Here is a 23,102-nt window from a genome sequence, read left to right as displayed (position 1 = left end):
AGTCCTCGGCTTGACGTCAGGCGCGTCCGAGCGCGGACTCTATACAGTTGGTTAAACGTAGACATTTGTAGGCGTTCAACGTGTTTGTATAAGTTTTTGTATCCCCGGCATAGGTACTCGTTTTGTTTTGTGTATCTTTTTGTTTGTCTCCTTTTTATTTAATATTGAATCTAATCGCTCTGTATTATACTCTGAGATGTGCTACTCATGTTTGTCGTTCAGAGTTATTTTATCCATTATGTACTTGGCATTGAAATGACTGCAATTGAGAAAAAAAACAAACGGTGCGTTCGAGAGAGGGTGGAATTGGAATTGGGAAGTACCGTACTCCGAATGGCCCGGTCGCGACCGAAAGAGGCCCGTCTACGATCTTCCCCTCGAAGCCTTTAAGTTTCCTTGAGTGACGTCATCAGACGGCCTTTATCGCCGCGCGGCCGCCTTGGGAGGAGAACTCACGAGTTCTTGATATATTTTTATTATTTCAACGTCCTGTTAGGAGACGTCTTAATCCTCTCGTTGCGCCGACAACTAAATTCACGCTATAATGAACGAAGTGACACCAATGCGTTGCGAAACTGAGATGACTTGTTAGGCAGTTGGCGGTGCCGCTGTCAAGTGACGTCACGTTGAAGCCGCCTCCCCAATCCGATATTCGCCGTGCGCGGCGGAAACGCCACCGTGTAAGGTGCTTCCGCTAGTGTGGGGGAAGCACCGCGTGCAACTTTCATCTACAGTACTTTCAACATTTCAACTTGAGTGGGCGGAGCTAGAGGGGAGGCCGGGGTGGCACCGGATCCCCCCCCCCCCCCCCCCCCCCCCCGAAATTCCATGGCATATCGCGATAGCGCCAGTCGCCTTTTTGAATCGGTGAAGCCTGTTGGCTGCCAAGTCCCTCCTGTACAGTAGGTGCCGCTACGTACCACAGAGCGACGCAACCACCTTCATTAGGAGAAGAAGAAGAATCGTCACTGAAGAAGAGGAAGATTTGAATCTTATCGACGAGAACGTAGTTTGCGATTCTTATCCCTACCGCTGCCGGAGACCGGAGCTCGACAAGAGACGAAGGATTCCCTTCACGTGCACCGAAATCCTCGTCGTAAAGTAAGTTGAAGATGAACGGCGGTTTATTGGCCCTGACATTTTTTAGGCTTGAAGTGGGGATTTAATAACATCGTGTGGTTGTAAGCGATACTAGTAACGTCTTCTTTTTTCATGGGGTCGTTTGAGAAGGAAAGGGCGGGGGCGGAAGATTTCTGACCTCTTTTTAACGAGAACCACGTCAGAAAAAGACGAGGCAGGCGGACAGCCAGAATTCCCCCATCCCGGGACGAGTCACGCAGCGAAGCGGTCACGTGCCCACGTCACTCATTTGAAGTTACTGCCTTCCTATGCTGGTATGGAAGGTCTGGAATTTGACTTTCTTCACTTACGGGTCTGTAAGGATTATGGAAAACGGAAGCAATTGTTTGGAAATGTATTTATCTTCATACTTATCTCGGTTATCTTAAAGCGATTGGCTTAATTATTTCGCTTGCGCTACCGATTTACAATCCCGGAAATAATTTGGTGCCTTATCGGGATACAAATGAATTGCATAATCTATTCACGTGACGCACACCTTACTACTCAAATGTCACAAAAAGATTCCTTTCTTTGATACTGATACTGAATTAGGCTCTGGAAATTTGAAATGTGTTGGAAACCATACGTTTATTTTTAAAGTTTTTTGTGGTTGATGATGTGTGTTGTTCTTTTTTAATGGGGCTTGTGTGTTTATTTTGCGTCCACTGCTATTTTTTTTATTTCTATACAATGTAGTTCCATCAAGGGAGGACACGGAAGACAATGTTTGAGGCTCCCTTCCTGGGACTGGTCGGAGAGGGAATGCTCAACACGGCGCGGCCCGTCATCGCAAGGTCAGAGAATGGACAGAAAAGGGCACGTGCTCAATTCGGGTATTAAGCGCAGCGTATCTTGAAATGTTGTTTGCTGACGACTGTCGTTTTTTAACGGCGGTTTCCATTTGATTTTGATCGCACTGTACGACAGTTGCGTCGGAGGACGCGGATTTGAAAATGTGACACTCCGATCGCAATGGCTAATTGGAGAAACAAATTCATTGTTATGGTCTGCGGACCCCCCGAAAGAGCCTCGGCCGCACCCCGGCCACCCCAAGGATAAAGGTCCAGCTCCGCCGGCGGCGGGTGTGTCGGCAAGGCCTTCTCCGCCGGCCCAACCGCGTTCGTTCCCCGATGTTCGAGACGGCCCTTTTCACCGAAACGTTTCCCTCCGACCTACGGTCTAGCCGGTGTCCTCGGGTTCCCCGCCATCTAGCGAAAGGAAACGAGGAGCGAAGCGCCGACGGGTACGAGGGCCGTCCCCCTGGCGAGACGGCCGCCCAAACGTCCGAATCGGCACGTACGTATCCTGTGTTTGGAGGAGTCCTCCGGGGGGCCCGCGGGCTTAGGATGCCGTAAATTTCGACATGCGTCGGCCACCGACACGTCGTCTGTTTTGTTTTTTTTCTCCGACCCGCGATGGCAGGAGGTGGAGAAGACCTTCCCGGACGAGCTGCTACATCCCCGTTGGGAAAAGGTTTTGCCCGTGGTTTTCACAAAGGCAAATATGATGACAAACGCTGCAAATGGCGCCACCCTCCGGAACGAAAAAACAAAACAAACGCTCACGGACGTCTTCTTGAGGAAATCAAGGGTGGACTTTCCCTTTCAATAATCCCTGCGTGGACCGACACGGGTGAGTGCAAGCATTTTCTTGCTAATTCCAGTGCGCTTTCTATTTCTGACCGGTTGTTATATCGAAGGCGGACGAATGAAACGTCAAAAATCCTGAAAGTCGTTGATTTTTTGAATGCTTTGGAAATCAAATGTTGTATATTATCAACGCATGCAAACTCTTTCCGCCGAAGCGCGAAAACGCAAGCCAATTTAGAGCATTTTCAAAGTTTCTTGGAGGCCGACAGAATATTGTCCGCCACGTGGATGTAAACGCGGCAAATGAGAGAAGGGAATGACGCTAACTGTTGGAAATCAGGCAACTTTAGTGAGCCAAAGCTGTTTTGGACAAAATGGGGAGAAAAGCAGCTTTTTCTGTACAAGCGCGACGGCGATATATATGCGGCGGGACCGTTTCCAAGGGTTAGGGTTACTTCCATCGCCGGTAACTTCCATCGAATCGGGGTATAGTCCCACCGCGGTTGTCGGGCCAGGCCTGTCCTCGAGCGGACGGACGGGGGAAATGAGTGCGGACGCAACCAAACGAATGTTTTGAATCCGCTCGTCTCGGCGAATGTACAAAGGCTGAGCTAATGAGATGAAAGCTCTCCGCCGGATTACGTCGGCCAAGACGGCCGCAATCTTTCTTTATTCGCATCGTAGCCGGGACGCCCGGCGCAAAGCGCTCATGCTCGCGCGGCGCGCCGTCTCCACTCGGGCGGCGGGACAAACCCTCAAGGGAACGGCGAGGCGTCTGCCATCCGAAAGGCGCGCCGCGTCACGTGACCCCGGGTCAGATTTGCGGGAAGTCGCGCCGGGGATCGTTGTTTGAAAATGGGTGGCGAGACGGCAAAGGCGTATCGCCGTACGTCGGGCGACGTTTACCCGAAACTAAAAGAATCTATGGCGTATGCGTGAAGAGGGCTTCCTCAGAGCTTCTGAAAAAAACATTTCGATGGAATGGTCCCCCTCTCTCCGGCCGGCCGTCTTGTCCGTCCGAAAGCCGGCTAAAACGGCGCGCTCGGGAGGACGTGGTTTCGGGCGAGCTCGGGCCCGCGGCCGAGGACGACGAGGATTTCCTTGACTTCCGGCTGCCTTCGTTGGGGCGACGCTATTCACGATGTCCTTCGCCCATCCCGCCGCACCCTTTATGAAGCCTTTGAGACCGGCCCCGATTCACGTGTCCGCTTTGAGCACGTGAGAAGCGGCGGCCTCCCTCCCCCCACCCCCCAATTTTTTAATCGCTTCATTTGACCTCGTCCGGCAACTTGTCCCGCAGACTTCCGTGCCGCACATCCATTCCTGCGTGCGAAGGAAACGCAAGCGGCGCCGCTTCTGTTGATGGTTGAGGGCCGGACCCTCGCCCTCATTTAAGAAGACCCTAACCCTCCGCCATGGAAAAGGAAGGGTGGAAGAAACGGAGTGGGCCGCGCTGGGTTAGGGTTAGGGTGCCGCTCGTCGTCCGCCCGGGACCGTCCGCCGGAACGCCGCCGTCGCTCCGCGGAAGATGGAACCGCCTCGGCGCCAGAAAGAAAGTTCAAAACTCGACCGCTTCAGAATTTTCCTCCTGGCCGCGCCGCTGCCATTCCGGGCCCGCCCACGACGCCCAAAAGTCGGACGCGTCCGGGCACGTGCGATGGACTTCCGGTCGGCCGGAGACTTCCGCAAATTTCCAAAGGGCCGACTTCATTTGGACCGGAAGGAGATTATTCCATCTCTCCTTTTTCAAAAGAATGGGATAAAAAAAAAAAGGAAGCAAAGTGAGTCCAGGGAACGCAAACATTCATCGTGGGATAAGGACAATGTTTTGTTTTTGGTTTTTCCCCCCAAAGGGAGGAAGCGGCATCGGCGAGCAAGCGGCGCCCCGGGGACCTCCCCCGGAGGACCCGCCTCAACAATGGGAGCCACCCCCCGATAATTCTCGCCGTAACGCGGCGCCGACCGCCGGAACGTTGCCGACGGTCCGTGTGTCCGGCTGGGTGTGGGGACCCTTCGCCGTGACCCTGAGGGCGCTTCGCCGCCTTCCCCGACAAGGCCCGCGCGCGCAGCGGAGCCCGGTTGAAGTTTTGGCGGTGCCGAGAGCTCCAAGTTTGCCGGCGGTCTCCTGGCGGCCTTCTGATGTTGGCGCTCCCCCCCCCCCCCCCCCCCCCCCCCCCCCCGATTGGGATGTTGGCGCTCGCTCCCCCCCCCCCCCCCCGATTGGGGCTAACAGAGCCACCGCGGGACCACAATCTCACGTGCAGTCTGTCGGTCCTTGAGAGCAGCCTGCTGCTTTTCATTTATTCTCTCGGTGCCCCCTCCCCACCCCCCACCCTGCAGTGGCGTGCGCGCGCCAGGAGCCGTTAGCGGACGCACACGCGCGCTCGCAGTTGGCAACGTGACGAGAGGTGGCCGTTTGCTCTCCCGCTTTTCAGGCGGTTTCAACTTTTGCGGGGGGGGGACACTCTCCGCGAGCGCATCCCCAGTGGGCTGGCCGCGCCAGAGGGTCTTTTGTCACCGCCCCCTGCCTGCCTCCCTTTTTTTTTTTTTTCCTTTTCCCTTTCTAATCAGCCTTGCTGCAGGACCGCTTTGCGCACACGCAGCTGAGTCCGGAGCCGGAGCCGGAGCCGGAACCGTAGCGAGAGCGCCGCGGGCCAGCTCTTTGCTCTCGTTTGGGAAGCGGTCAAGGCACGACGCGCGGCGACCGGGGAAGGGCCGAGACCGGCTGCCAGGTGACACTCGCGCTTCTCCGTCCCCATCCCCGGCTCGCGGTTCTCCATAGCTCCGGCTCGCATGTGCTCTCGCTCTCTCGCTCGCTCTCTCTCTCTCTCTTGCAGCGCTTCTCTCCCTCCCTCCCTCCCTCCCTCCCTCACTGCTTTGCTCTTGTGCTCGCTCTGTCGGTCACTCTTTTTCTCTCTGGCTTTCTCCCACCCACCCTTTCTCAGTCTCCCTCTCTTTTTTGTTCATTTTCCTCTCTTCCTCTATTTTGCTCTCTACCCCCCTCCTCTCTCTAGCTCTCTGTGTGTCCCCCCCCCCCCATGCTTGAGATGCTTTCCGGAGCAAATTTTGGCCAGAACTTGGGAGGAGGCGTGCCAGTCAACGCATTCGCACACGAGGCGTATTGGCGAAAGCTCGACGAAACCGGCGGGAGCCCGAGGGTGGGGGGGTTTGAGCCGGAGGGCGCGGCCACCCGCCCCCCCCCCCCCGGCTCCCGGACGGCGGGAGGGTAACTCGGCCAAAGCGCCGGGACAGAGCGGCGACGAGACGCTCCCGGTTTCCCGCTGAGCGATGCTCTTCCCGCTCCTCAGGTGTCCCTAATCAAGTGCTTCGACATTCCCCCGCCTTTGCGCAACACCGGCGTCCCTAATGAAGTGGCCGTGGCCCGTCGATATGCGGGGCCGTGACGCGCGTCATCTGGCGGCTCTCCAAGAAGCCAATGAGAAGCGGTGAGATTTAAAGGCCCCTTCGGGTACGTCGTCTGAATGGAAATTGTTCCCGGAGTCTCATTTGAATGCGCGGCGGAGCCCGTCCGTCCGTCTCGGTCTCGCTCTTCGCTTCTCCCGCTCGGCCGGCTCCGAAAGCCCATTCACGCTTCGCGCGTCCCGGTGTCATCTCCGCCGGCCCCTCGGCTCGCTCGCCCGCTTGTTTGACCTTCTCGCCGGCTCGCCGTCACGTACGCTTTTCGTTGGCTCCAACGCCGTATGCTTTTTGTCGAGGCCGCGCAGGCACGCAACGCGCCGCACGTTTGTTTCCTTGACCGGAATCAGCCGGAAGGTCGAATGGCACGACTGAAGAGGGGAGCCCGCGGGGGAGCTCGGGACAGCCCACATCAGTCGCGGCGAACGGAAAAATAACGACTCCCCAAATAATGCGCGCGTCCCGACGGATCGCGCTTCCGAGCTCGCCGAGTTTGTTTCCGTCGACTCCTCGCTGCGGGATTCCAATGCGGCGTCGCGCTTCAACGTGTTTGGGCTAGCGCGCGGCCGATCCCCTCCGGCGGGTTAACGCATTTTGACGACGGGGACGGAAGGCCGCACGACCGGCGGGCCGCGGCGGGCCGGGCTCCGGAAGGCGAAGCGCTTCAAGGGCGGCGCCGTTCCGGAAGGACCGACTCGGAGCGGCGCGGTCGGCGCCCGTTAACGGAGCCGCTTACCGGCGGCTTTTGGAATCCCGCCGTCTTGGCCGCCGCGCTCTAACGCTTCCCCGTTGAGCGCGGCGGAGGTTCGACAAGCCGGGCCGACCTCACGGGCGGCGTCGGGTCTCGCTTCCGCTCTCCTGTTACCTTGCGGCCCGAATCCTTCGCCCGCGGGCGGCGTCCTGCCGTTTACAAGAGGGACTTTCAAGGTCCCGCATCAGGGCGTCCTTCGGACCCGAGGCGGTCTGGCCTCCCGTCGTCCCTCTCGTACTCGTCCGTCCCGCCGAGCGCTATTCCTCGCTGGCGCGCTCGGGCCAGATGGGGCTCGCGGTAAGCTGGAGCCGCACCCGTGACAAAGCGGACGCCACACCGACGACGACTCCCGAAAGCCCAACGGCTCCAGTTGGAAAGCCTTGTTGAACGCGCGGATCGGCGGTGCGATTGACACTTTGACATATTTAAGACAAAGTGGACCCCAACCCAAATTGTCGCCACGGAAAGGATAACAGCCGTTCCTTTTTTTAGCGCGCGCGCGCCACCTCTGCATTTGTCTAAATGCTGTACGTGCGCCGCACGCCGGGGTGAAAAGTGAAAGTCAGCGACGGCGCCGAATGCGATGATGTAACGCTAATGGGAAGAGCTCAAGCTAAAAATAGCCAAAGGACGAACGTCCCGGGGCCGGGTCGAAAACGTGACCGCCGATGGGCGGACGGGGGGGTCGCGGGCGCTCCGAAGCCTAACCCGGCCGTCTCGGGGCAGCGGGCGGAGCGCGAGCCGAACCGCCGTCCGGCCCGTCGCCATATTCTCAATTAGCGAACCGACGGTAGCGGCCATGATTTAGGCATGATCGGGCAAGCCGGATCACCCGGGAAAACGCACGGAAGGCACGCAGGAAGTCCGCGAGAGAGCCCGGCGCCCGCCGTGGGGCGGAGGCGCCAGATTCCGCCACGCCGCCTTAAGGTGGAATTACACTGGGTGGGGGGAAAAAGGCTTCTTTGCTTCCATTAGATTTGCTTAACTGTGACATGGACGTTGATGGCACAGGATTGAAAAATCCCATCATTTCATACCAATATCAGTTTTTGTTCATGGGAAACCGGGGGGGCCCGTCGAGAACCGACCTTCCCCCTCCTTTAGCTGCGGCGGTGCCATTTCTTGGGTGCGAGCGTCGGTCCCCCGCCGCCCCCGCCTTCTTATTTCCTGCTCCGCCGCTCGATATTCTTCCGGCTCGCCCGCCGGCGAAGCGTCTCGCGCACGCTCACGGTGACTTGTGGTCTCGCAAAGGCCCCGGGGGGCGCCGCGTTCCGCCTTTGCCGGCAGTTTGACTCGCGGGAGAGCGCTCGCTCGCTCGCTGGCTCGCTCGCAGACTCGGTCTTGCGTTTCCTCGGCCTTCTTCTCTTCCCCCGATGTCGGCGGCGCAATCTTGCGGCCCGCCGCTGTACGTTAAAGACTTTGAGAAGCCACTTTTTGGGAGCCCCACTCAATAAAATAGATTTAGCGCACAGGAAAAATACTGAGCGAGCGCAGTAAAAAAAGATTGCGCGTGCGACGGCAAGAGTTTGAGCGAGCAACGACGGATTTTGAGCGCAGAAATACTTTTTGCTCTGTTCGCACGCTCACCGTAGCCCTCCCTCCCTCGCTCAACATCCAGCCTTCCGCTCGCTCAAGTTGCGGCCTCAGTTCGGCGCGCGAGCTACGAGCGCGCCACAAAAGGAGGCGATCGGAGCGAGTAAAAGCATATCGATTGACCGCTTGCTCTCCGATGAGCTCGCTTGTCGCGTTCGCCCGGAAAAAGCAAAGCGGATGGCGTCGCATCGACTCGGGCGGGAGAAGGCGGGCTCGTATCGTTAAAGCTAGCTCTAGCGAATGAGACATCACCATACATATTAAAAACGATGCCCATACGTCGTTTCAAAAGAAGTCCACCTTCTCCCGCCCGAGTCCGCGTGGACGCCATCTCGTTTGCGTTTTCCGAGTGAACGCGGCGAGCGGTCTAATTGGAGGCCGAGCACCCGATGTTCTTTTGCTAGCTCCGATCGGCTAGCTCTGCGGCGCATTCGGAACCCGCGTGCCCAACTGAGCGCGCGGAGGGGACGCAACCCGAGCGAGCGCTCGACGTGGGGTGAGGGAGGGCTATCGTGAGCGAGCGCTCGGAGATATTCGAAATCCATCGTTGTTTATTTCTCTGCTGGAAATCTATTTTCGCTGGCTCGAAAGCGTTCATTGCTCGCACGCGATTGCTAGGCAAAATAATTCCATGCAAGAATAACATTTTGGAACACCCTTTGGGAGTAAATATATCAATAAATAACGGGCGTCCCAACCACCACCTGCGCTGAGCCAAAACAACACCTTGCAATTTGTGCGCCCCCCTGTAAATTCTGTGGCAAGGTCTGCTCCAGGTGATCCCCGTTGGCCTCCCGCCCCGGCGCATGTTCCTCTAGGAGACGCTGGCACTAAACGGAGCCTCGCAGAATGATTATTTGCCGTGTTTGGGGGAAGGCGTTCTTGTCAACGGCCGTCGGACGGCGTCGAGCGGCCTGTGCCGCTTGCGCACGTTTGGCGCGGCGCTCAAACAAGAACGCCGATGAGGACGGATGAAAACGAAAGCTAGCCCCCCACCCCGAATCACCGAACGCTCGCAATCGAGATTTATGGAGGCGACGCGCTCGCAGCTCTCGGTCGAGGTTTTCCCGCCGGCAGATAAAAAAAGGATGATGCGATACCGCCTTTGTTTATGAGCGGCCGGCGCGTCGGCGTCGCCGAGCCAAAGGGGAAGACGAGAAAGGATCGCGCACTCCTTTCTAAGCGGGCGCGTGCGCACAAAAGGCGGCTCCCTCCGGCCGTGCCCTCCAGCCGCTTCTGGGGCCTTTCCGTTCCGGCTCGGCCGCCGAAGCCCGGCTCCGCGCCGCGCGCCGAACACGAAGAAACGTCGGCGGCAAAGGCGGACGCCGAGCGATCGACGGCGGCGGAAGCGCTCACCTCGGCTACGGACGGAAAAGCCGTAAGCCTCGGAAACGATTAGCCGAAGCGAGACGGCCGCTGTGCCGCGCGCAGGGAGAGCGGAGGGACGGCCGCCGGCCGACCCTCCCGGAGGCCCGGGTCCAGCCTTCGGCCGCGCGTCAACGTCGAGTTGTCAAAAAAGGATGCCTCCGTTGACCTTGACGCCGGCGCCCGGGCCCCCTCGCGAAAGTCGGGATGTCCTTTGCGGCGCCGGCCGTCCCGGTCTTCCCAACGCTCGGCTCCTCCCTTTCATCCGGCCGAGGGAAGCGAGCCCTTCCGGGCCGTCCGCTTTTGAACTCGACGGACGGCGAGGCCTTCGTTCCATCATCGAAGGCGAAACTTCAAGGAGGGCTCCCGCGGGAGGAGGGGGAAGGGGCGCGGGGACCGAGCCGAGCGGCCCCGCCGTCGGCTCGCTCTCGCCGAGCCCCCTTCCCTTCCTCGTCCTCTTTCCGATCCCGCTCAAATGTTGTTTATCGGGCAAGCGTTGGAACGTGATCGCCTGCGGCCAATAATGGCCAAGCGGGGGCGCCCCATTACAAACGAACGCGATGACCCCGGCGACCCTCCCGAGCTTCCGTCGATCCCGCGGTTCCCGACCGGCGGGCTAAAAGACAGTCATATCTGTGGATTGTAAAAAGGTTCGGCGTTTTGCCTCGAGTCTCTCTCGAGAATGAGGAAACGAGGAAAACCAGGTCGTGGTCTCGGCCAACCGCGCCATCGCTGGCCGGCTCCCCCGCCCGCCGTCCGTACCGATGCCGCGCGGAGACCTGAACCGTCCGGGGGAATGTTGGGGAGGAGGCCGACAAGGGCGCCGCCACCTCAACTTTTGCTGGCCCGTCCTTGGCGGCGGTGACGCGGCGCTCGCGCGGCGTCCTCCAATTAGTCTGAGAGTGTCTCCCGCTCAGTGCGGGACATAAGCCGGAATTTATCTCCGGGCCTGTCGCGGCGCGCCGCTCGTTATTGGAGGAGCCCGTAGAGGAAGGCTGAAGCGCCGGCCGCGCTATTTAGTATGGTCGGCGTGCCGCCTCTACGCCCATGCGCTTTCTATTTCCGAAGCCGCTCAGGGAGCTCGCGATGAGCGCCGCCTGTTCCGAGCGTGTCCCTGAAACGGCGGGTCGCCGTCTCCTCATTGTGCATGCTGTGTGTCATATTGTGCGAACCGCACAGCGCCTGCAATGTGGAGGCTGGGGCGCGCACAGGCACGTACGCACACGGGCAAAGCTCAAGCCGATAGACGCCGTCTTTAGTGCAAGCCCTGCGCCCGTCCGCCCCAAGGGCTGAAACGCCGGGCGGTTGCGGAGCGCGCACCGAAACCGCTGCCCGCTTCGACCTCCGGGCCGCCTTAGAACACGAAGGCGATGGATGACGTCACCTCAGTCGCGGGGTTGAGGCTTGCTCGCGATGGCCGTCCGCTTCTGTTGGGAAAGCGTCCTCGCGAGGCTCGCGGCGGTTCTCTACGAAGCGCTCCCATCCCGGGACGGCTCGGGCGCCACTTGACGCAACGGGCGCCCGTTAATAACCCGCGCGACGACGCGACGCGACGACCCTCGACAAGAACCGCGACGACCGTCACAACGGCGGCGGGGAAACGTCTGAGCAACAAAATTCAGACGTGTACGCGAGTGTTCCCAACTGGCGGTGGCCGCTCACCGCCAAAGGTTCAAGCGCCGCGGCCCTCGCCTCGAACGACGCGGCGGACGGCCGCTGGAAGTTAGACGCCTCGGTTCGAAAAAGACGCCTCTGTTCAAAAGCCGGCGGCGTCCGGCGTTGACGCGGAATTCGAACGCGGAAATAATGGAGTCGCCGGCAGATGGGGACAAAGAGGCGGGGGCGCAGGGCCCCGAGCGTCCGGAGCGGCCGCTAACAATCGGCGAGCGAGCCCAGCGAGGAATAAGAATGACGCCGCTTGCCGCATCTTGTCTTTCGTCTCGTCTTTGCCGTAAGGAACAAACGCGGCGCGCGCACAAATGACCTTTCTTTGCTTTCCTACATGCTCACCATGGCAACAGAGCCTGCCCGCCCGCCCGCCCGCCCGCCCGCCCGCCTACTTTTTTACCTTTTGGGGCTCTTTGTACTGTTGACTGATGAATCTCCGGACCGCTCTCGGCTCGGCGGACGTTATCCCTAACGGGTGTTCCGATTCGCATCCGCTTCCGTCCCCTCTGATCCCGGCTCGGTCCGTATCCTGCCCCGGACGTTTGTCGGCGGCGAGCGAGGAGCTCGTCGGCGCGCCGGCCGCCGTCGGCCGGTACGTTTGACGCGACGGGTTCCCGCTTTAGCTTTGATGCGGCGCGGCCCGGCCGTGACGTCGGCAGCGCGTAGCTGGAGATCTTTTGAGAGCTGGAGGCTTTTGTTTAGTTTATTTCTTGTTTTAACCCGGGACCTCAGCTAAATAATTGCGGCGCGGGCGTTAACTTGCGTCCAACGTGTGTCTAGCAACGTAGGACCGGGCACCGTGTCCTGGGTCCTCCGACCCGATGACCGGCTTGCGGCAGCTTTATTCGTTGCTATGCAAAACAAAAACAAACAGACAAATCAGAAAGAACGAAAAAGGTTTGCATCATTATAAACTTGCTATGTTTTGAAGAGGGATTTTCATGACAGTAGCCATCGAGCGCTTGAAAAGGTTGCTGCGGAGCCTCGGCTGTCCTTCCCTGTCGGTTAGCGGACGCAGCTGGCCAGATGTTGACGTTGCTTTCGAGTGATCGCAACGGAATGATCGCTATCCAAACGTGACAGCTGTTGATTTAGAGCCAATGGGAAGAGGGACACGGCAAAAGAGAGAGAGAAAAACAAGTCTTGAACGTCCCGCCGCTCCGCGCTCGCGCACAAGTCTCGCGCTTGATACGCACGCGATGACGAGCGACCTAATTGGCGCGCAGCACGCGCGCTTGAAGACGAGACGGGCCGAAGGTCGGCTCCCTAATCTTAACGAGCCTCCTTTGGGCTCGGGCGCCCCTCGGGGTCCCCCTCCCGCCGCGGGGTCCTCCTTCCCCCGCCGCCCGCCGTCGGAAGGGCTTCGGAGCGCCCGCAGTCAGTCTCCGCTCGACGGCGGGAACACCTCCCCGACCTTAATCCTTTCGTCCTTGGAGGCGGGCGCGTGACTCGGTTGTCGCCGCTCCGTCATTTATCATTGGCCGGCGGCCAGGCGCCGGGCATGGCCGAAGGCGTCCTCGTGGGTTGGCCGCCCCCTCCCGGTTTCTTTTTTTTTTCTGACCGCGCTTCTTCCGTCGGGGCTAAACGGCCCGGGATTTCGATGGTTGCGCGTTTGTCCTCGGCCTCGTCTTCGTGGCGTCAAAGTCGCCTTCGATACGGCGGCCCCGCACTTAAGAGGCCCGGCCCTCGTCGCATTTCCTGATGGAATACGTTTCAAAGCGTCCCCGGTGTCAAGGCTGTGCGCCGGCTCCGTTAGGTGGCCGCCGGCTCCGTTAGGTGGGCGCCGCCTGGCTTAGCACCGCTCCAAATAGATAAAGGCACAAGACAAACTGCCATATTTCTTCCGGGGAACGTAGCAAAGAGGGGCCGAGATGGTCTGTTCCGCTCCGCTCGGCCCCCCGAGCGTCCGCTCGGCCCCCCGAGCGTCCGCTCGGCCCCCCGAGCGTCCGCTCGGCCCCCCGAGCGTCCGCTCGCCTTGCTGCCGGACGCGATTGAACGCCGGCCGTCCCCGCCTCGGGACGGAAGGGCGGGCGTCCTCTTCCCCACCAAAGCGAATGGCCTGTGCTCCTTTCCCCGCAGGGGCACCGGCCATCCCGCCGCTCCAGACGCGCAGAGCCACAGATGACAAAGGCGGCGGCCGGGCGACGGGAAGAGCCGGACGACCACGCGAAGGCTCATCGGGTGAGAAGCCGCGCTGTGGATTTTTGCAGATGTCCTCCGTCTTGTTGGATGGCCCGAACGAGCCCCGCGGCGAGTGAGCCCGATCAAGCCGGTGCTATCAAACGGATCGCAAGAAGCGCAAAGCCACGGAAAGCGGAGAGGCGCTCGGGTGTCGCTCGCCGCTATTTCGAGGGAAATGGGAGCACGCGCAAGTATTTTCCGTGGATGCGAGTCCCGCCGCAAGCGCAGCTCGCTCGTGGCGTGGACACGCCCGTAGCGACGAGATGTTTAAAGGGCAAACGCCATAGAACCGTAGGACACGCCTGCGCTGGAGACAACGCAGACTACGGCGCCGCTGCCTTTGTGGCGTTCGCATCCTTCAATCACGCCCTCGAATGTTTTAAAAGACGGACTAGCACTTGGTTGGGCCGCCGCCGCGCCGGATGCGCAAAGTCGTCTCAGACGTACACGCGGGCGTCCTGCCTCGCGTCAACAATAGAGAAGCCCGTCCCCGTTTGTGAGAGGACGACACCGGATTTGGATGAACGCTCGAATCGGTCCGGACTGTAAATGGAATTTTAGTCTGGGGTACAGCCCAGGAGGTAAAGGAATCCGAGCGGGAGGCCGGTGGAAGTCCCACCTGCCCCGCAACGTTCTCATGTCTTTAAATGGGCAGCGAGAGCATCGCAACTTGATGCGTTGTGTATATTTTGTGAAACGTACCCTTCTGTCCCCCGCGCTCGTTATCTGCGACCATCTGTCTGGGGCGTTCTCCCAGTGGAATGCTCCGCGGCCTACTGTGAATATGCTCCAGGGATTAAAGTCTTTGGAGAGCTCATCTGGCTCCGCAATCACCTTTGGGTGCACCAGATGGCCCGGGAGGTGTTTTGCGGGGGGGGGGGGGGGGCTGCCTTCCGCCACCGCTGCCCCCTCGCGGATAGAAGAAACGCGATAAATCTCCAAGCCACGTGTGCCTAGTACGGGGGGACGGCGACGGGGGGACGGCGACAGGGACCCGTCGACGCGGTTAGAAAGGAGCTCGCGCAGGAAGTCGAAACAAAGCTCCTCGATTGAACACAAAAAGAAAAAGGGGGAAAAAACCCCCGCCGTGGCTCTGTGGGCTTTAACGGCATTTTATGAATCCTTTCCCCGGTCGCTGTCCGAAAAAGGACGCGGCGGCCCGCAAATGTCTTCCGAGCGTGGGAAGATAACGCCGCCAAGGACGGAGGGTCCGGCGGCCGAGCCTTACGCGAGCCTAAAACGCCAAACGTTTCTCCCCCGCCCGCCCGCCCGCCCGCCCGCCTTTGTTTTAGGAATCCCCTGGGAGCCGGCCGCGCGAGTCCCCCTTGATGCGTCGGCGACCCCCGACGGCTTAGGGCTCTTCCTCCCCGGGGATGGGCAGCCCGGCCGCGGCCCCCTCCCCGGCGGACGCGGGCTGGACTCCCCGGCCGGACTTCAACCTGAGCCTGGCCGGGGACGACAACTCCACGCGGGGGGGCGTCGCCGGCTCGGCGGCGAAGGAGAAGAACTGGCCGGCGCTGCTCATCCTGGTCATCATCGCGCTGACGGTGGGCGGCAACATCCTGGTCATCCTGGCGGTGTCGCTGGAGAAGAAGCTCCAAAACGCCACCAATTTCTTCCTGAGGTCCCTGGCGGTGGCCGACATGCTGGTGGGCATCCTGGTCATGCCCGTCTCCCTCATCAACATCCTCTACGGTGAGCGCGCCCGTTCGCTCGAGGGTCGGGGCGGGCGGGCGGGCGGGCGGGCGGCGCCTCACCGGCCGCGGCTTGCGCTTGCCTCGTCAAAGCAGATTACGTCTGGCCCCTGCCCGGCGCCTTGTGTCCCATCTGGATCTACCTGGACGTGCTCTTCTCCACCGCCTCCATCATGCACCTGTGCGCCATCTCGCTGGACCGCTACGTAGCCATCCGCAACCCCATCGAGCACAGCCGCTTCAACTCCAGAACCAAAGCCATGATGAAGATCGCCGCCGTCTGGACCATATCCATAGGTATCCGCCGAGCGACCGTTGCCCCGGCTCGCTCTCGGCGCTCGCCTCGGACGAGCCCGAGCGGCTTCGGCCGAGCTGACCCGGCCTTTTCTTTGCGCGCTTTCGGCAGGCGTCTCCACGCCCATCCCGGTCATCGGCCTCCGCAACGAGGACAAGGTCTTTGTCAACGGCAGCTGCGTGCTGAATGAGGAGCGCTTCATTCTGATGGGCTCCTTCGTGGCCTTCTTCATCCCGCTGGTTATCATGGTGGTGACGTACGGCCTCACCGTCCAAGTGCTGCAGAGGCAGGCCACCGTCTTCCTGTGCGACGCCGAGACTTCCTCGCGGCAGCCCCTGCAGCCGGCCGCCGAGACCGGCCCCCCGCAGGTCCGCGGGCACTCGCCGGGTGAGCTTTCTCTTTTCGTCGGGGTGCCGCCCGCCGCGGCCGGCCCGGTTTCGGTTCGGGACTGGCGTCGCCACCCGTCGGCCGCGCTCAGCGATCCGAGCTAGGGGAAGGTCCGCCCCGTCGCCGTCGGAAAACGGCCGCCGCCCAAAAGATCAAAGTGGGACCGGCCGGCGGCCGCGGCGAGCCGGGTGGGGCGGCGTCGCTCAAATCGACCGCTTTCTGCTTTGTTTTGAAATGTTGTCGACGCCGCGCGAAGCGGCGAACGACTCCTGATGAGACGGCTTCCTCCAATGAAACAGAGCTCAAGTCCGCGTCGGAGCCCGGCGTCCTCCTCGGCGTCTCGCCGTCGGAGAGCGCCGGCGCCCTTCCCGGCTCGGAAGCCACGTCGCGGCTCGGCTCGCCGGCCGCCGGGCCCGGACGGAGCGACGCCGCCGCGTGCCACGGCCGACGGGGAATGATGCAGGCCATCAAGAACGAAAGGCGGGCCTCCAAGGTAGGACGGACGCTGTTTTCGTATTATTGGGGAAATCCGGAAACCGCGCGGGCCCATCGGCGGCCCCGTCTTAGACGCGGAATCGTCAGGCTCCTCCCGCTTCCGTCGTTTGCGCGCCAAATTGCTTCCGAGGTCCCGTCTCGGTTAGCTTTATGTCCCTTGGGAGGCGTCCCGGGCCGAGGCCCTCCCGGAGGAGCGGACGTTCGAGGCGGCGTTTTTCGCTCGGCGGTGAAGAAAAACGTCCGCCGGCGCCCCTCATCCCTTTCCTCCCCAAAGCAAAACCTCAGGCGCAGTCCCGTATCAGGGAGGGAGATTGGGCCGCCGCCGCCGCACGTCGCGGCCGCTCCACGGGCCCGAAAAGGGCGCCCCGTCCGACGTAAGCGACGGACCTCGGCGCGTTCCCCAAACGGGTGGCGCTTCCGTGACGGGCTTCCGTCGGATGGACTGAGACCTCCCCTCTCGCGTCTTTCCGTGCGAGGCCGGTCCCCCCAAATCAATCCGCCGGTGGATTTGCTTCGTTGAAAAACGTATCCGCGTTCAGGTGCGAACGTGGGGCGCGGGAGGCAGCGGGATGACGCAGGCGCCCCCTTTCCTTCATCTCCCCCTCTGCTGTCGCTGTGTCCGCCTCCAGGTGTTGGGAATCGTCTTCTTCCTCTTCCTCGTCATGTGGTGCCCCTTTTTCATCACCAACGTCACCTTGGTGCTGTGCGGCGCCTCCTGCGGCGCCCCCCTGCTGCACGAGCTGCTCAACGTCTTCGTGTGGGTGGGCTACATTTCCTCGGGGGTCAACCCGCTCGTTTACACCCTCTTCAACAAGACCTACAGGAGAGCCTTCTCCAGCTACATCCGCTGCCGCTACGGCGGCAACGCCAACGCGGCCGGCCAGGCCTTCAAGAACCCGCTGCCGGCGGCGCCGTCCTCCTCGCACGCCCTCACGCCGCTCCTGGCGGACGGCCACGGCGAGGCCCGCGCGCGGGGCGGCCGCCGGGAAAACTGTCGCAACGGCGGCCGGCCCGACGCGGGGGGAGGGGCGGCGCCGGGCCTCCCCGGCGCGGGCGGCGGGACCTTTTCCCAAAGCGAGGGACGAGAGCCGTCGCTCGTCGGCTACGGCCCCGCCTCCCCGGTTCACACCAGCAGCGTGTGACATCGCGCCGGGCCCGAAACGAGCCGACCCTCAAAAAATAAAACCGTGCCGGCGGCCGCCGATCTGGCGGGGCCGCCCGGCGGCCGCGTCGGCCCTCGGAAACGTCTCCTTCCGTTCATCCGCAAGGGAAGGAGGTTCATGTCCAAACGCTAGCGGACGCACGCGTCCGCGGGGGCTTTTCCATTGTAGTGGGGACATCTCATTGACACGGCGCGTTTCCTAGTTCCGAACCTTAAGCGAGGCAACGGATTGGCCGACCCTCACCCTCAAGCGAAATCCGTTTCAACGCTACGCTCGAAAAGCGAGGTGGGGAACTTGCGGAAACGCTCCCCGAAAGTGCAAGAGTTGCCCGCAAAGGCGCACGTGTAAGTGCGTGAGGTTCTGTAAGACGTGGGTGGGTGCGCGTGTGACGTAAGCGGCGGCGTGCGTGACACCAACCATCGGATAGGCGACCCGGCGCGTGGTGGCGGCGCGAAATATCAAACGTGGTGGCAGCAGTTAGTCGAAAGCGACCGTCGAAAGCGACCGTCGAAAGCGGCCGTCGAAAGCGACCGTCGAAAGCGACTTTCGAAAGCGGCCCGAAACGGCGGAGGGGCGAGCGGACGGCCGGCGGCCCCGCCCGCTTATCCCGGCCTTTCTTTGCTTCCTTTCTTCACGTTTAAATCTACCTCGGAAATTCATTGCGCACACACCCCGTGACAAAAAAGAATGACCACCATAACCCGCAAAGGACCAAAACTCGTGCGGCCAAGTCAACCGGTCAACAAATGAATCCAAGCTTTTGAAAGGCAGCTCGGCGCTTTTCGGAGGTCTCTCAAGGCCCTCGTCCTAGCCGCTGTTGCAGTGTGTGTGTTAGGCGTCTACGCGCACGCGCGCATTTGGGGCGGCTCGGCTCGGCTCGGCCACACTGGTTAGCACGCCCGCCTCCTAAATTGTCCTTGGGTGCGATTGGGCCATCGGGATATAGGTTGTTTCTAAACGCACGCGCGCACAGATGGACGCGCGGGTCTTCCTGAAACGTGTTCCGGTCACATGTGAAAATTTCAACCCAGCCAGAGCTCAAAGTTCATATAATACCAGCGCAGGCTTTTTGTAGACACCGGAGGTTGAAGGCGGACATGTTTTTTTTTTTTTTTTTACAGTGCATTCGGTAGAGTATATTTTACTCTTTGGACCAGAGTAAAACAATGGTGTAACGTACGCCTAGGGGGGAGGAGATCCGAGAATAAGGCAATGTATTCGTAGCCGGGGTTCCTGGCTGGCCGGGAAACGTCTTCGGTTTGCCCTGCTGTACGTCCCCATGTTTTTGCTTCTGTTTTTTAACGAAGTGTGTGTTTTTTCTTTTTTTTTTTAACGAAGTGGAGCTTTGGATCGTTCGTGTGGAGCAATCATAATCCGGAGAACGATGTCAACACTCTCACACCAGCCAAAGACGCTGCGCTAGCGAACCTTCTTTTGAATTTGGTGACACTACTGCCACCTCGCGGCTCGGAATGCCTGTACGTGAATAAAAGCGCACTATGTTTGCGGTTTTTAGATAGGCCTGGTTACTTGTAGACAAGGCCTAAATTGCGGAGCAGAGCTAGTCTTTGTCACAAAGAAGTCAAGCGTGCTCTACGAGGTCTTCGTGGAAGAGAAGCCGACCTCATCTGAAAAGCAGGCCTAGGTGAGGGCGCCTCTGTCACGTGATTGCAGATTGTCAATGTGTGTGTGGGGGGGGGGCACTTTGAAGAGGATACACGCGCGTGTCGTCGATTGGAAACTTGCGGCAGACTTTTTGTTGCTAGGCAACAACATTTTGCCAAAGATCAAGCCGCGTGCTCGTCGCTGCGTGCAAATGCCGGAATGACATCCGTCGCTGCCTCATTTTCAGTTAGCCGATGAGCACGTCGCCAAACATAGCCTCAACTCTGGCCGGGAACAACCGGTTTCAGTTTTTTTTAAATTTATTTTTAATTAACCTGAATCCATCACCGAGCAAACGTCTCGTTCCGTATCTTTGGGGCCGGGTCCTGCGCCGCCGCGTGTCTTTTGTTGTGGTTCGCGCAATCCACAGACGTCCAAAGCTGTCCGCTCAGGAAAAAGAAGGAAAGGGGCGGGGCTCGCACGTCACATCAATGGGGTCGAACACTTGTTTTTTCCTTTTCCTATCGGCAGCCGATGTTTCAGCTTGGTCTTTTCAAGATGTTTGTCATTTGCAGAGTAAAAGCACGAGGCTAGCGGCGAAACGGCTGCCTCGATAGCCTCCCACCGAGCGGCGAAACGGCTGCCTCCATAGCCTCCCACCGAGCGGCGAAACGGCTGCCTCCATAGCCTCCCACCGAGCGGCGAAACGGCTGCCTCCATAGCTTCCCACCGAGCGGCGAAACGGCTGCCTCCATAGCCTCCCCGAGTCACGAAAGATCAAGCCTGAAGGAAACAATGTGAACTTTGGCAATAAACCCCAAGGTAACGAGAGATCGAAATCAACTTTGTCTCGTGTGCCTTCAATCTTGTGAAAGGGGGGAAAAATTCCGATAGCGCGCCCTCCAAACTGCGACTATTTTCGCTAATTGGCAAATTTGAGCCAAGCCAAATGTCAGCACCGCGGACAGCTCAGCGCAGCGCCGGCCGGGCCGCTTTGTTTGCAGACAACAGCGGCGCCGCGTGGTCACAAGGCGTACCCAACGTGCCCGGCAGGTGCGAGCGACAAAAACCAAGGCGTCGCCGACGTCCGGAGCGACAGAAAACGGACACGTGGAAATGTTAGTCTTTCACCAGGCAGAGAAATCGCTAAACTCGTCGTATCGTCGACAGGGCACGCGAAAGCCGCGGCGTCTTATTGTGAAATCCGGAGCGGAAGTTGCGCTGGGAGAAGCGCTGCGCTTGTCACGTCGACGTCGCTGCCGTGGAAACCGCGCACGAGCAGTCGAGCCAGCCGCAGCCGAGCCCCCGTCCGCACGCACGCACGCCCGCCCGCCCGCCCGAGCCCCAAAGCGCGGACGCCGCCAAGTGAGACGAGCGGAATCGTCGCGATCGAGCGAGCGAGCGGCGGCGGCGGCGCCGACGACAAGCCCGGGCGGCCAGGTAAGGCCGGCTTTCCGACGCACGCGCAGACGACGAGGCCCCGACCGTCGTCGAACGAAGATGCGACTGCGTCAACTGCTTTAGCCCGAGCGGGCACGAGCGTGCGCGCCCGCCCGCCCGCCCGCCCGACCGCAGCACGCGTGTATCGGACCGCGGATGTCGCGCGGGCCGACTCGCTCCGTTGGCCTTCGCGCAAGGCGCGTCGCTCCCCTCTCGATCGATAGCTATGCCCCCGCGCCCACACGCGCACACGCGCGCCCTCCCGGACGTTTCGGTTGCCATGGTAACTCCGAGATATGCTCCCGCGTTGCAGGCGGCTCTTTTGCGCTCGAGGAGCTTCGAGCTCCAAAGACTGGAGGTTTTATTTATTTGGATTTTTCTGGGGGCTAGGGGGTCTACCCCGTGCACGATTGTCAATCTGCAGATTCCTCCGGCGCTTACGTCACCAAATTGTGGCAGAAGGATCTGGAATTTGGCACAGGCGCTCACTGGTGCCAACGTGAGGCGCCATCTCGTTATTGCCGCTCAAAGTCGAACTCGCGCATTCGTGCCCCCCACTTTGCCCCCACCCTTCCCGCCGGGCCCCCCGAGCCCACCGCCTCTTTCCGCCGGATGACTCGTCGCGGCCGCGCTGAGATCAACACATTCATTTGTGGCCGGGCCGGCGGGAGGTGGGGGGTGGGGGGGGCACGCCGCTTCGGCTGGCTGACCTGTTTAGCGAGGGAACGCGGGCGCTTCTTCCCTTTTGCCGGTCTGGCTCCGATCCCGTTTGCTTTCCTGCGTCCTTTCCCGGAGACGAGCGTTAAAGAGACGCCGCGTAAGATTGAGAGCCTTCTTCATTAAAAGGAATAAATTCATTGACCGTAAACATCTGAAACCTGCAAACACATGTGTTCTTAGCCACCACCAGCACGTTAGGGTCAGGGGTTAGGGTTGAAATATAACGTTAAAAAGGGTTGAAATCAACGGTAGGCCTATTTATTATGAAATGATATTACATGGGGGGTGGGTGGCACCCCTTCCAAGGCTGTTATAGCTACGGGCAATGGTAACCGCAGCACCTGCAGCACCTCCTGCCGCCCGTAATGAAAAACGCCCGAAATCTTACACTTTGAGAGCGGTAACCGAGCAGGGAAGGGTCTCCAAAAATTCCTCTTTTTTGACTTTTTGATCATCTCAACTCGAAAGTCAAGCTACCGCGGTGAATTTCTTCTGGCCCCCGGAGTCTGCCGCCAGGCAACGCTTGTCGGCGGTAAAACGAAGACCTCTCGGACTTCGGCGTCTCGGTCGGAAAAAGAGTTACTCTGTAGTTTCATACCGCTGACGTTGAAGCAGGCTCGTTCACGAGGTGAAGACGGACGGAGCCCCACATGGCTCTCCGTTCTCTCCTCGAAAATCCCGCTGGAGTTTGTCCCCGCCTATCTTACTCAAATGACATGTCTTAGTCCACCTCTGGCAAACGAGGCCCCTAACTCTTAGGTGAGGTCACGTAGTTAGGGGTCCAGTGACCCCCCCCCAGCCCCCAGGGCCGGGAACGCCTTTGTTCTCTGCTATCTGACTTAAACGTTACGCAGCCCCATACTAACGAAACCCCCCAAAAGTCAATGAAGGCACAATAGTCACTTCCCAAAATACCGACCAAAGTCCGTTTATTTGACCGGTCTTTCCCGAGAGCCGTCCGTCGGGCGAGCGCAAAGGCAAAATATGTCAAGCCTTTCGTTTGTTCCCGTTTGGACGATTGTGGCAGGAAGACACAAAAGTGGCTCCGCAAAGCGGGAATCCGCTGACAATATTTGTGGCCGGTCGGTTACTTAACGGACTCGGCCCATAGAAAGGGTCTCCGTCGAGCTTGGCGGGCTCGCGAGGAGGGCGGAACGGCCACCTGGACCAAAACGGCCAACTCTCGTCACGTCCGAGTTTCGCCCGCGCCGCACCGTCCCGCGACGCCTCCGAGTCGGCAAAACCCTAATGCCGAGCGATTAAACCCGGACGCGTGCGCCATTTTGGCGTTCGGCCACCGTATGCCGTCGGCGTGCCGAAAGGAGTTGGCGCAAACGTCAGCTCCGGGACGGCCTCGCCGAGCAACCGAGCGACTCGGGGAGCTGTTTTCCCCTCCTCCGGCCGGCGAGGGGCGCGGACAAACGCCGACGCGCGCGGGCTCGCCCGACCAGCGGAACCGACTCGCTCCCGTTTGCCTTCAGCATGCCGCTGGTGAAGAGGAGCATCGAGCCCAGGCACCTGTGCCGCGGGGCGCTGCCGCACGGCGTGACCAGCGAGCTGGAGTGCGTGACCAACAGCGCGCTGGCGGCCGTCATCAAGCAGCTGGGAGGCCTCAGT

The 23,102-nt window shown here is 60.3% G+C and overlaps 2 protein-coding genes across 6 annotated transcripts in view; both read left to right on the top strand.

The window, feature by feature from the left end:
* The first annotated feature begins 949 nt into the window (after window positions 1-949).
* Window positions 950-20,168, top strand: htr2cl1 (5-hydroxytryptamine (serotonin) receptor 2C, G protein-coupled-like 1). Of its 4 annotated transcripts, XM_088413589.1 has the most exons (9): window positions 950-1,101; window positions 1,231-1,394; window positions 1,819-1,916; window positions 2,306-2,418; window positions 2,545-2,754; window positions 13,585-13,686; window positions 14,979-15,381; window positions 15,477-15,677; window positions 15,787-16,006. In XM_088413589.1, exons 2-9 carry the CDS (start codon window positions 1,389-1,391, stop codon window positions 15,863-15,865), a joined length of 1,212 nt encoding a protein of 403 aa, XP_088269715.1. In that variant the 5' UTR covers window positions 950-1,101; window positions 1,231-1,388; the 3' UTR covers window positions 15,866-16,006. The 4 variants fall into 4 exon arrangements, with proteins under 4 accessions (XP_088269715.1, XP_088269687.1, XP_088269696.1 ...); XM_088413561.1 differs by lacking the exons at window positions 950-1,101; window positions 1,231-1,394; window positions 1,819-1,916; window positions 2,306-2,418; window positions 2,545-2,754 and adding exons at window positions 4,959-5,443; window positions 16,362-16,555; window positions 17,187-20,168 and having other exon boundaries at window positions 15,787-16,062; XM_088413570.1 differs by lacking the exons at window positions 950-1,101; window positions 1,231-1,394; window positions 1,819-1,916; window positions 2,306-2,418; window positions 2,545-2,754 and adding exons at window positions 5,555-6,157; window positions 16,362-16,555; window positions 17,187-20,168 and having other exon boundaries at window positions 15,787-16,062.
* The window catches only part of LOC148428448 (actin-binding protein WASF3), a 14,024-nt gene continuing 10,922 nt past the window's right edge, over window positions 20,001-23,102 (top strand). For both annotated transcript variants that reach the window (XM_088413549.1, XM_088413540.1), the window contains exons 1-3: window positions 20,001-20,147; window positions 20,496-20,765; window positions 22,967-23,100. In XM_088413549.1, coding sequence (XP_088269675.1) covers window positions 22,968-23,100 — 133 coding nt within the window. In that variant the 5' untranslated portion in view covers window positions 20,001-20,147; window positions 20,496-20,765; window position 22,967. The remainder of the gene's footprint in view (window positions 20,148-20,495; window positions 20,766-22,966; window positions 23,101-23,102) is intronic.

Source organism: Hippichthys cyanospilos, chromosome 1 (assembly GCF_059441005.1).
Source record: "Hippichthys cyanospilos isolate Australia breed blue-spotted pipefish chromosome 1, RoL_Hcya_1.0, whole genome shotgun sequence".
NCBI lineage: Eukaryota > Metazoa > Chordata > Actinopteri > Syngnathiformes > Syngnathidae > Hippichthys > Hippichthys cyanospilos.
The sequence above is the reverse complement of the archived record's forward strand: the minus strand, read 5'-3'. Positions and strand labels throughout refer to the sequence as shown.

Coding starts and splice junctions, on each gene's coding strand:
- htr2cl1 (XM_088413561.1), top strand. CDS start 15,060: ATGGGCAGCCCGGCCGCGGCCCCCTCCCCGGCGGACGCGGGCTGGACT. Junction 15,382..15,476: donor CCTCATCAACATCCTCTACG/GTGAGCGCGCCC, acceptor TCGTCAAAGCAG/ATTACGTCTGGCCCCTGCCC. Junction 16,556..17,186: donor ACGAAAGGCGGGCCTCCAAG/GTAGGACGGACG, acceptor GTCCGCCTCCAG/GTGTTGGGAATCGTCTTCTT.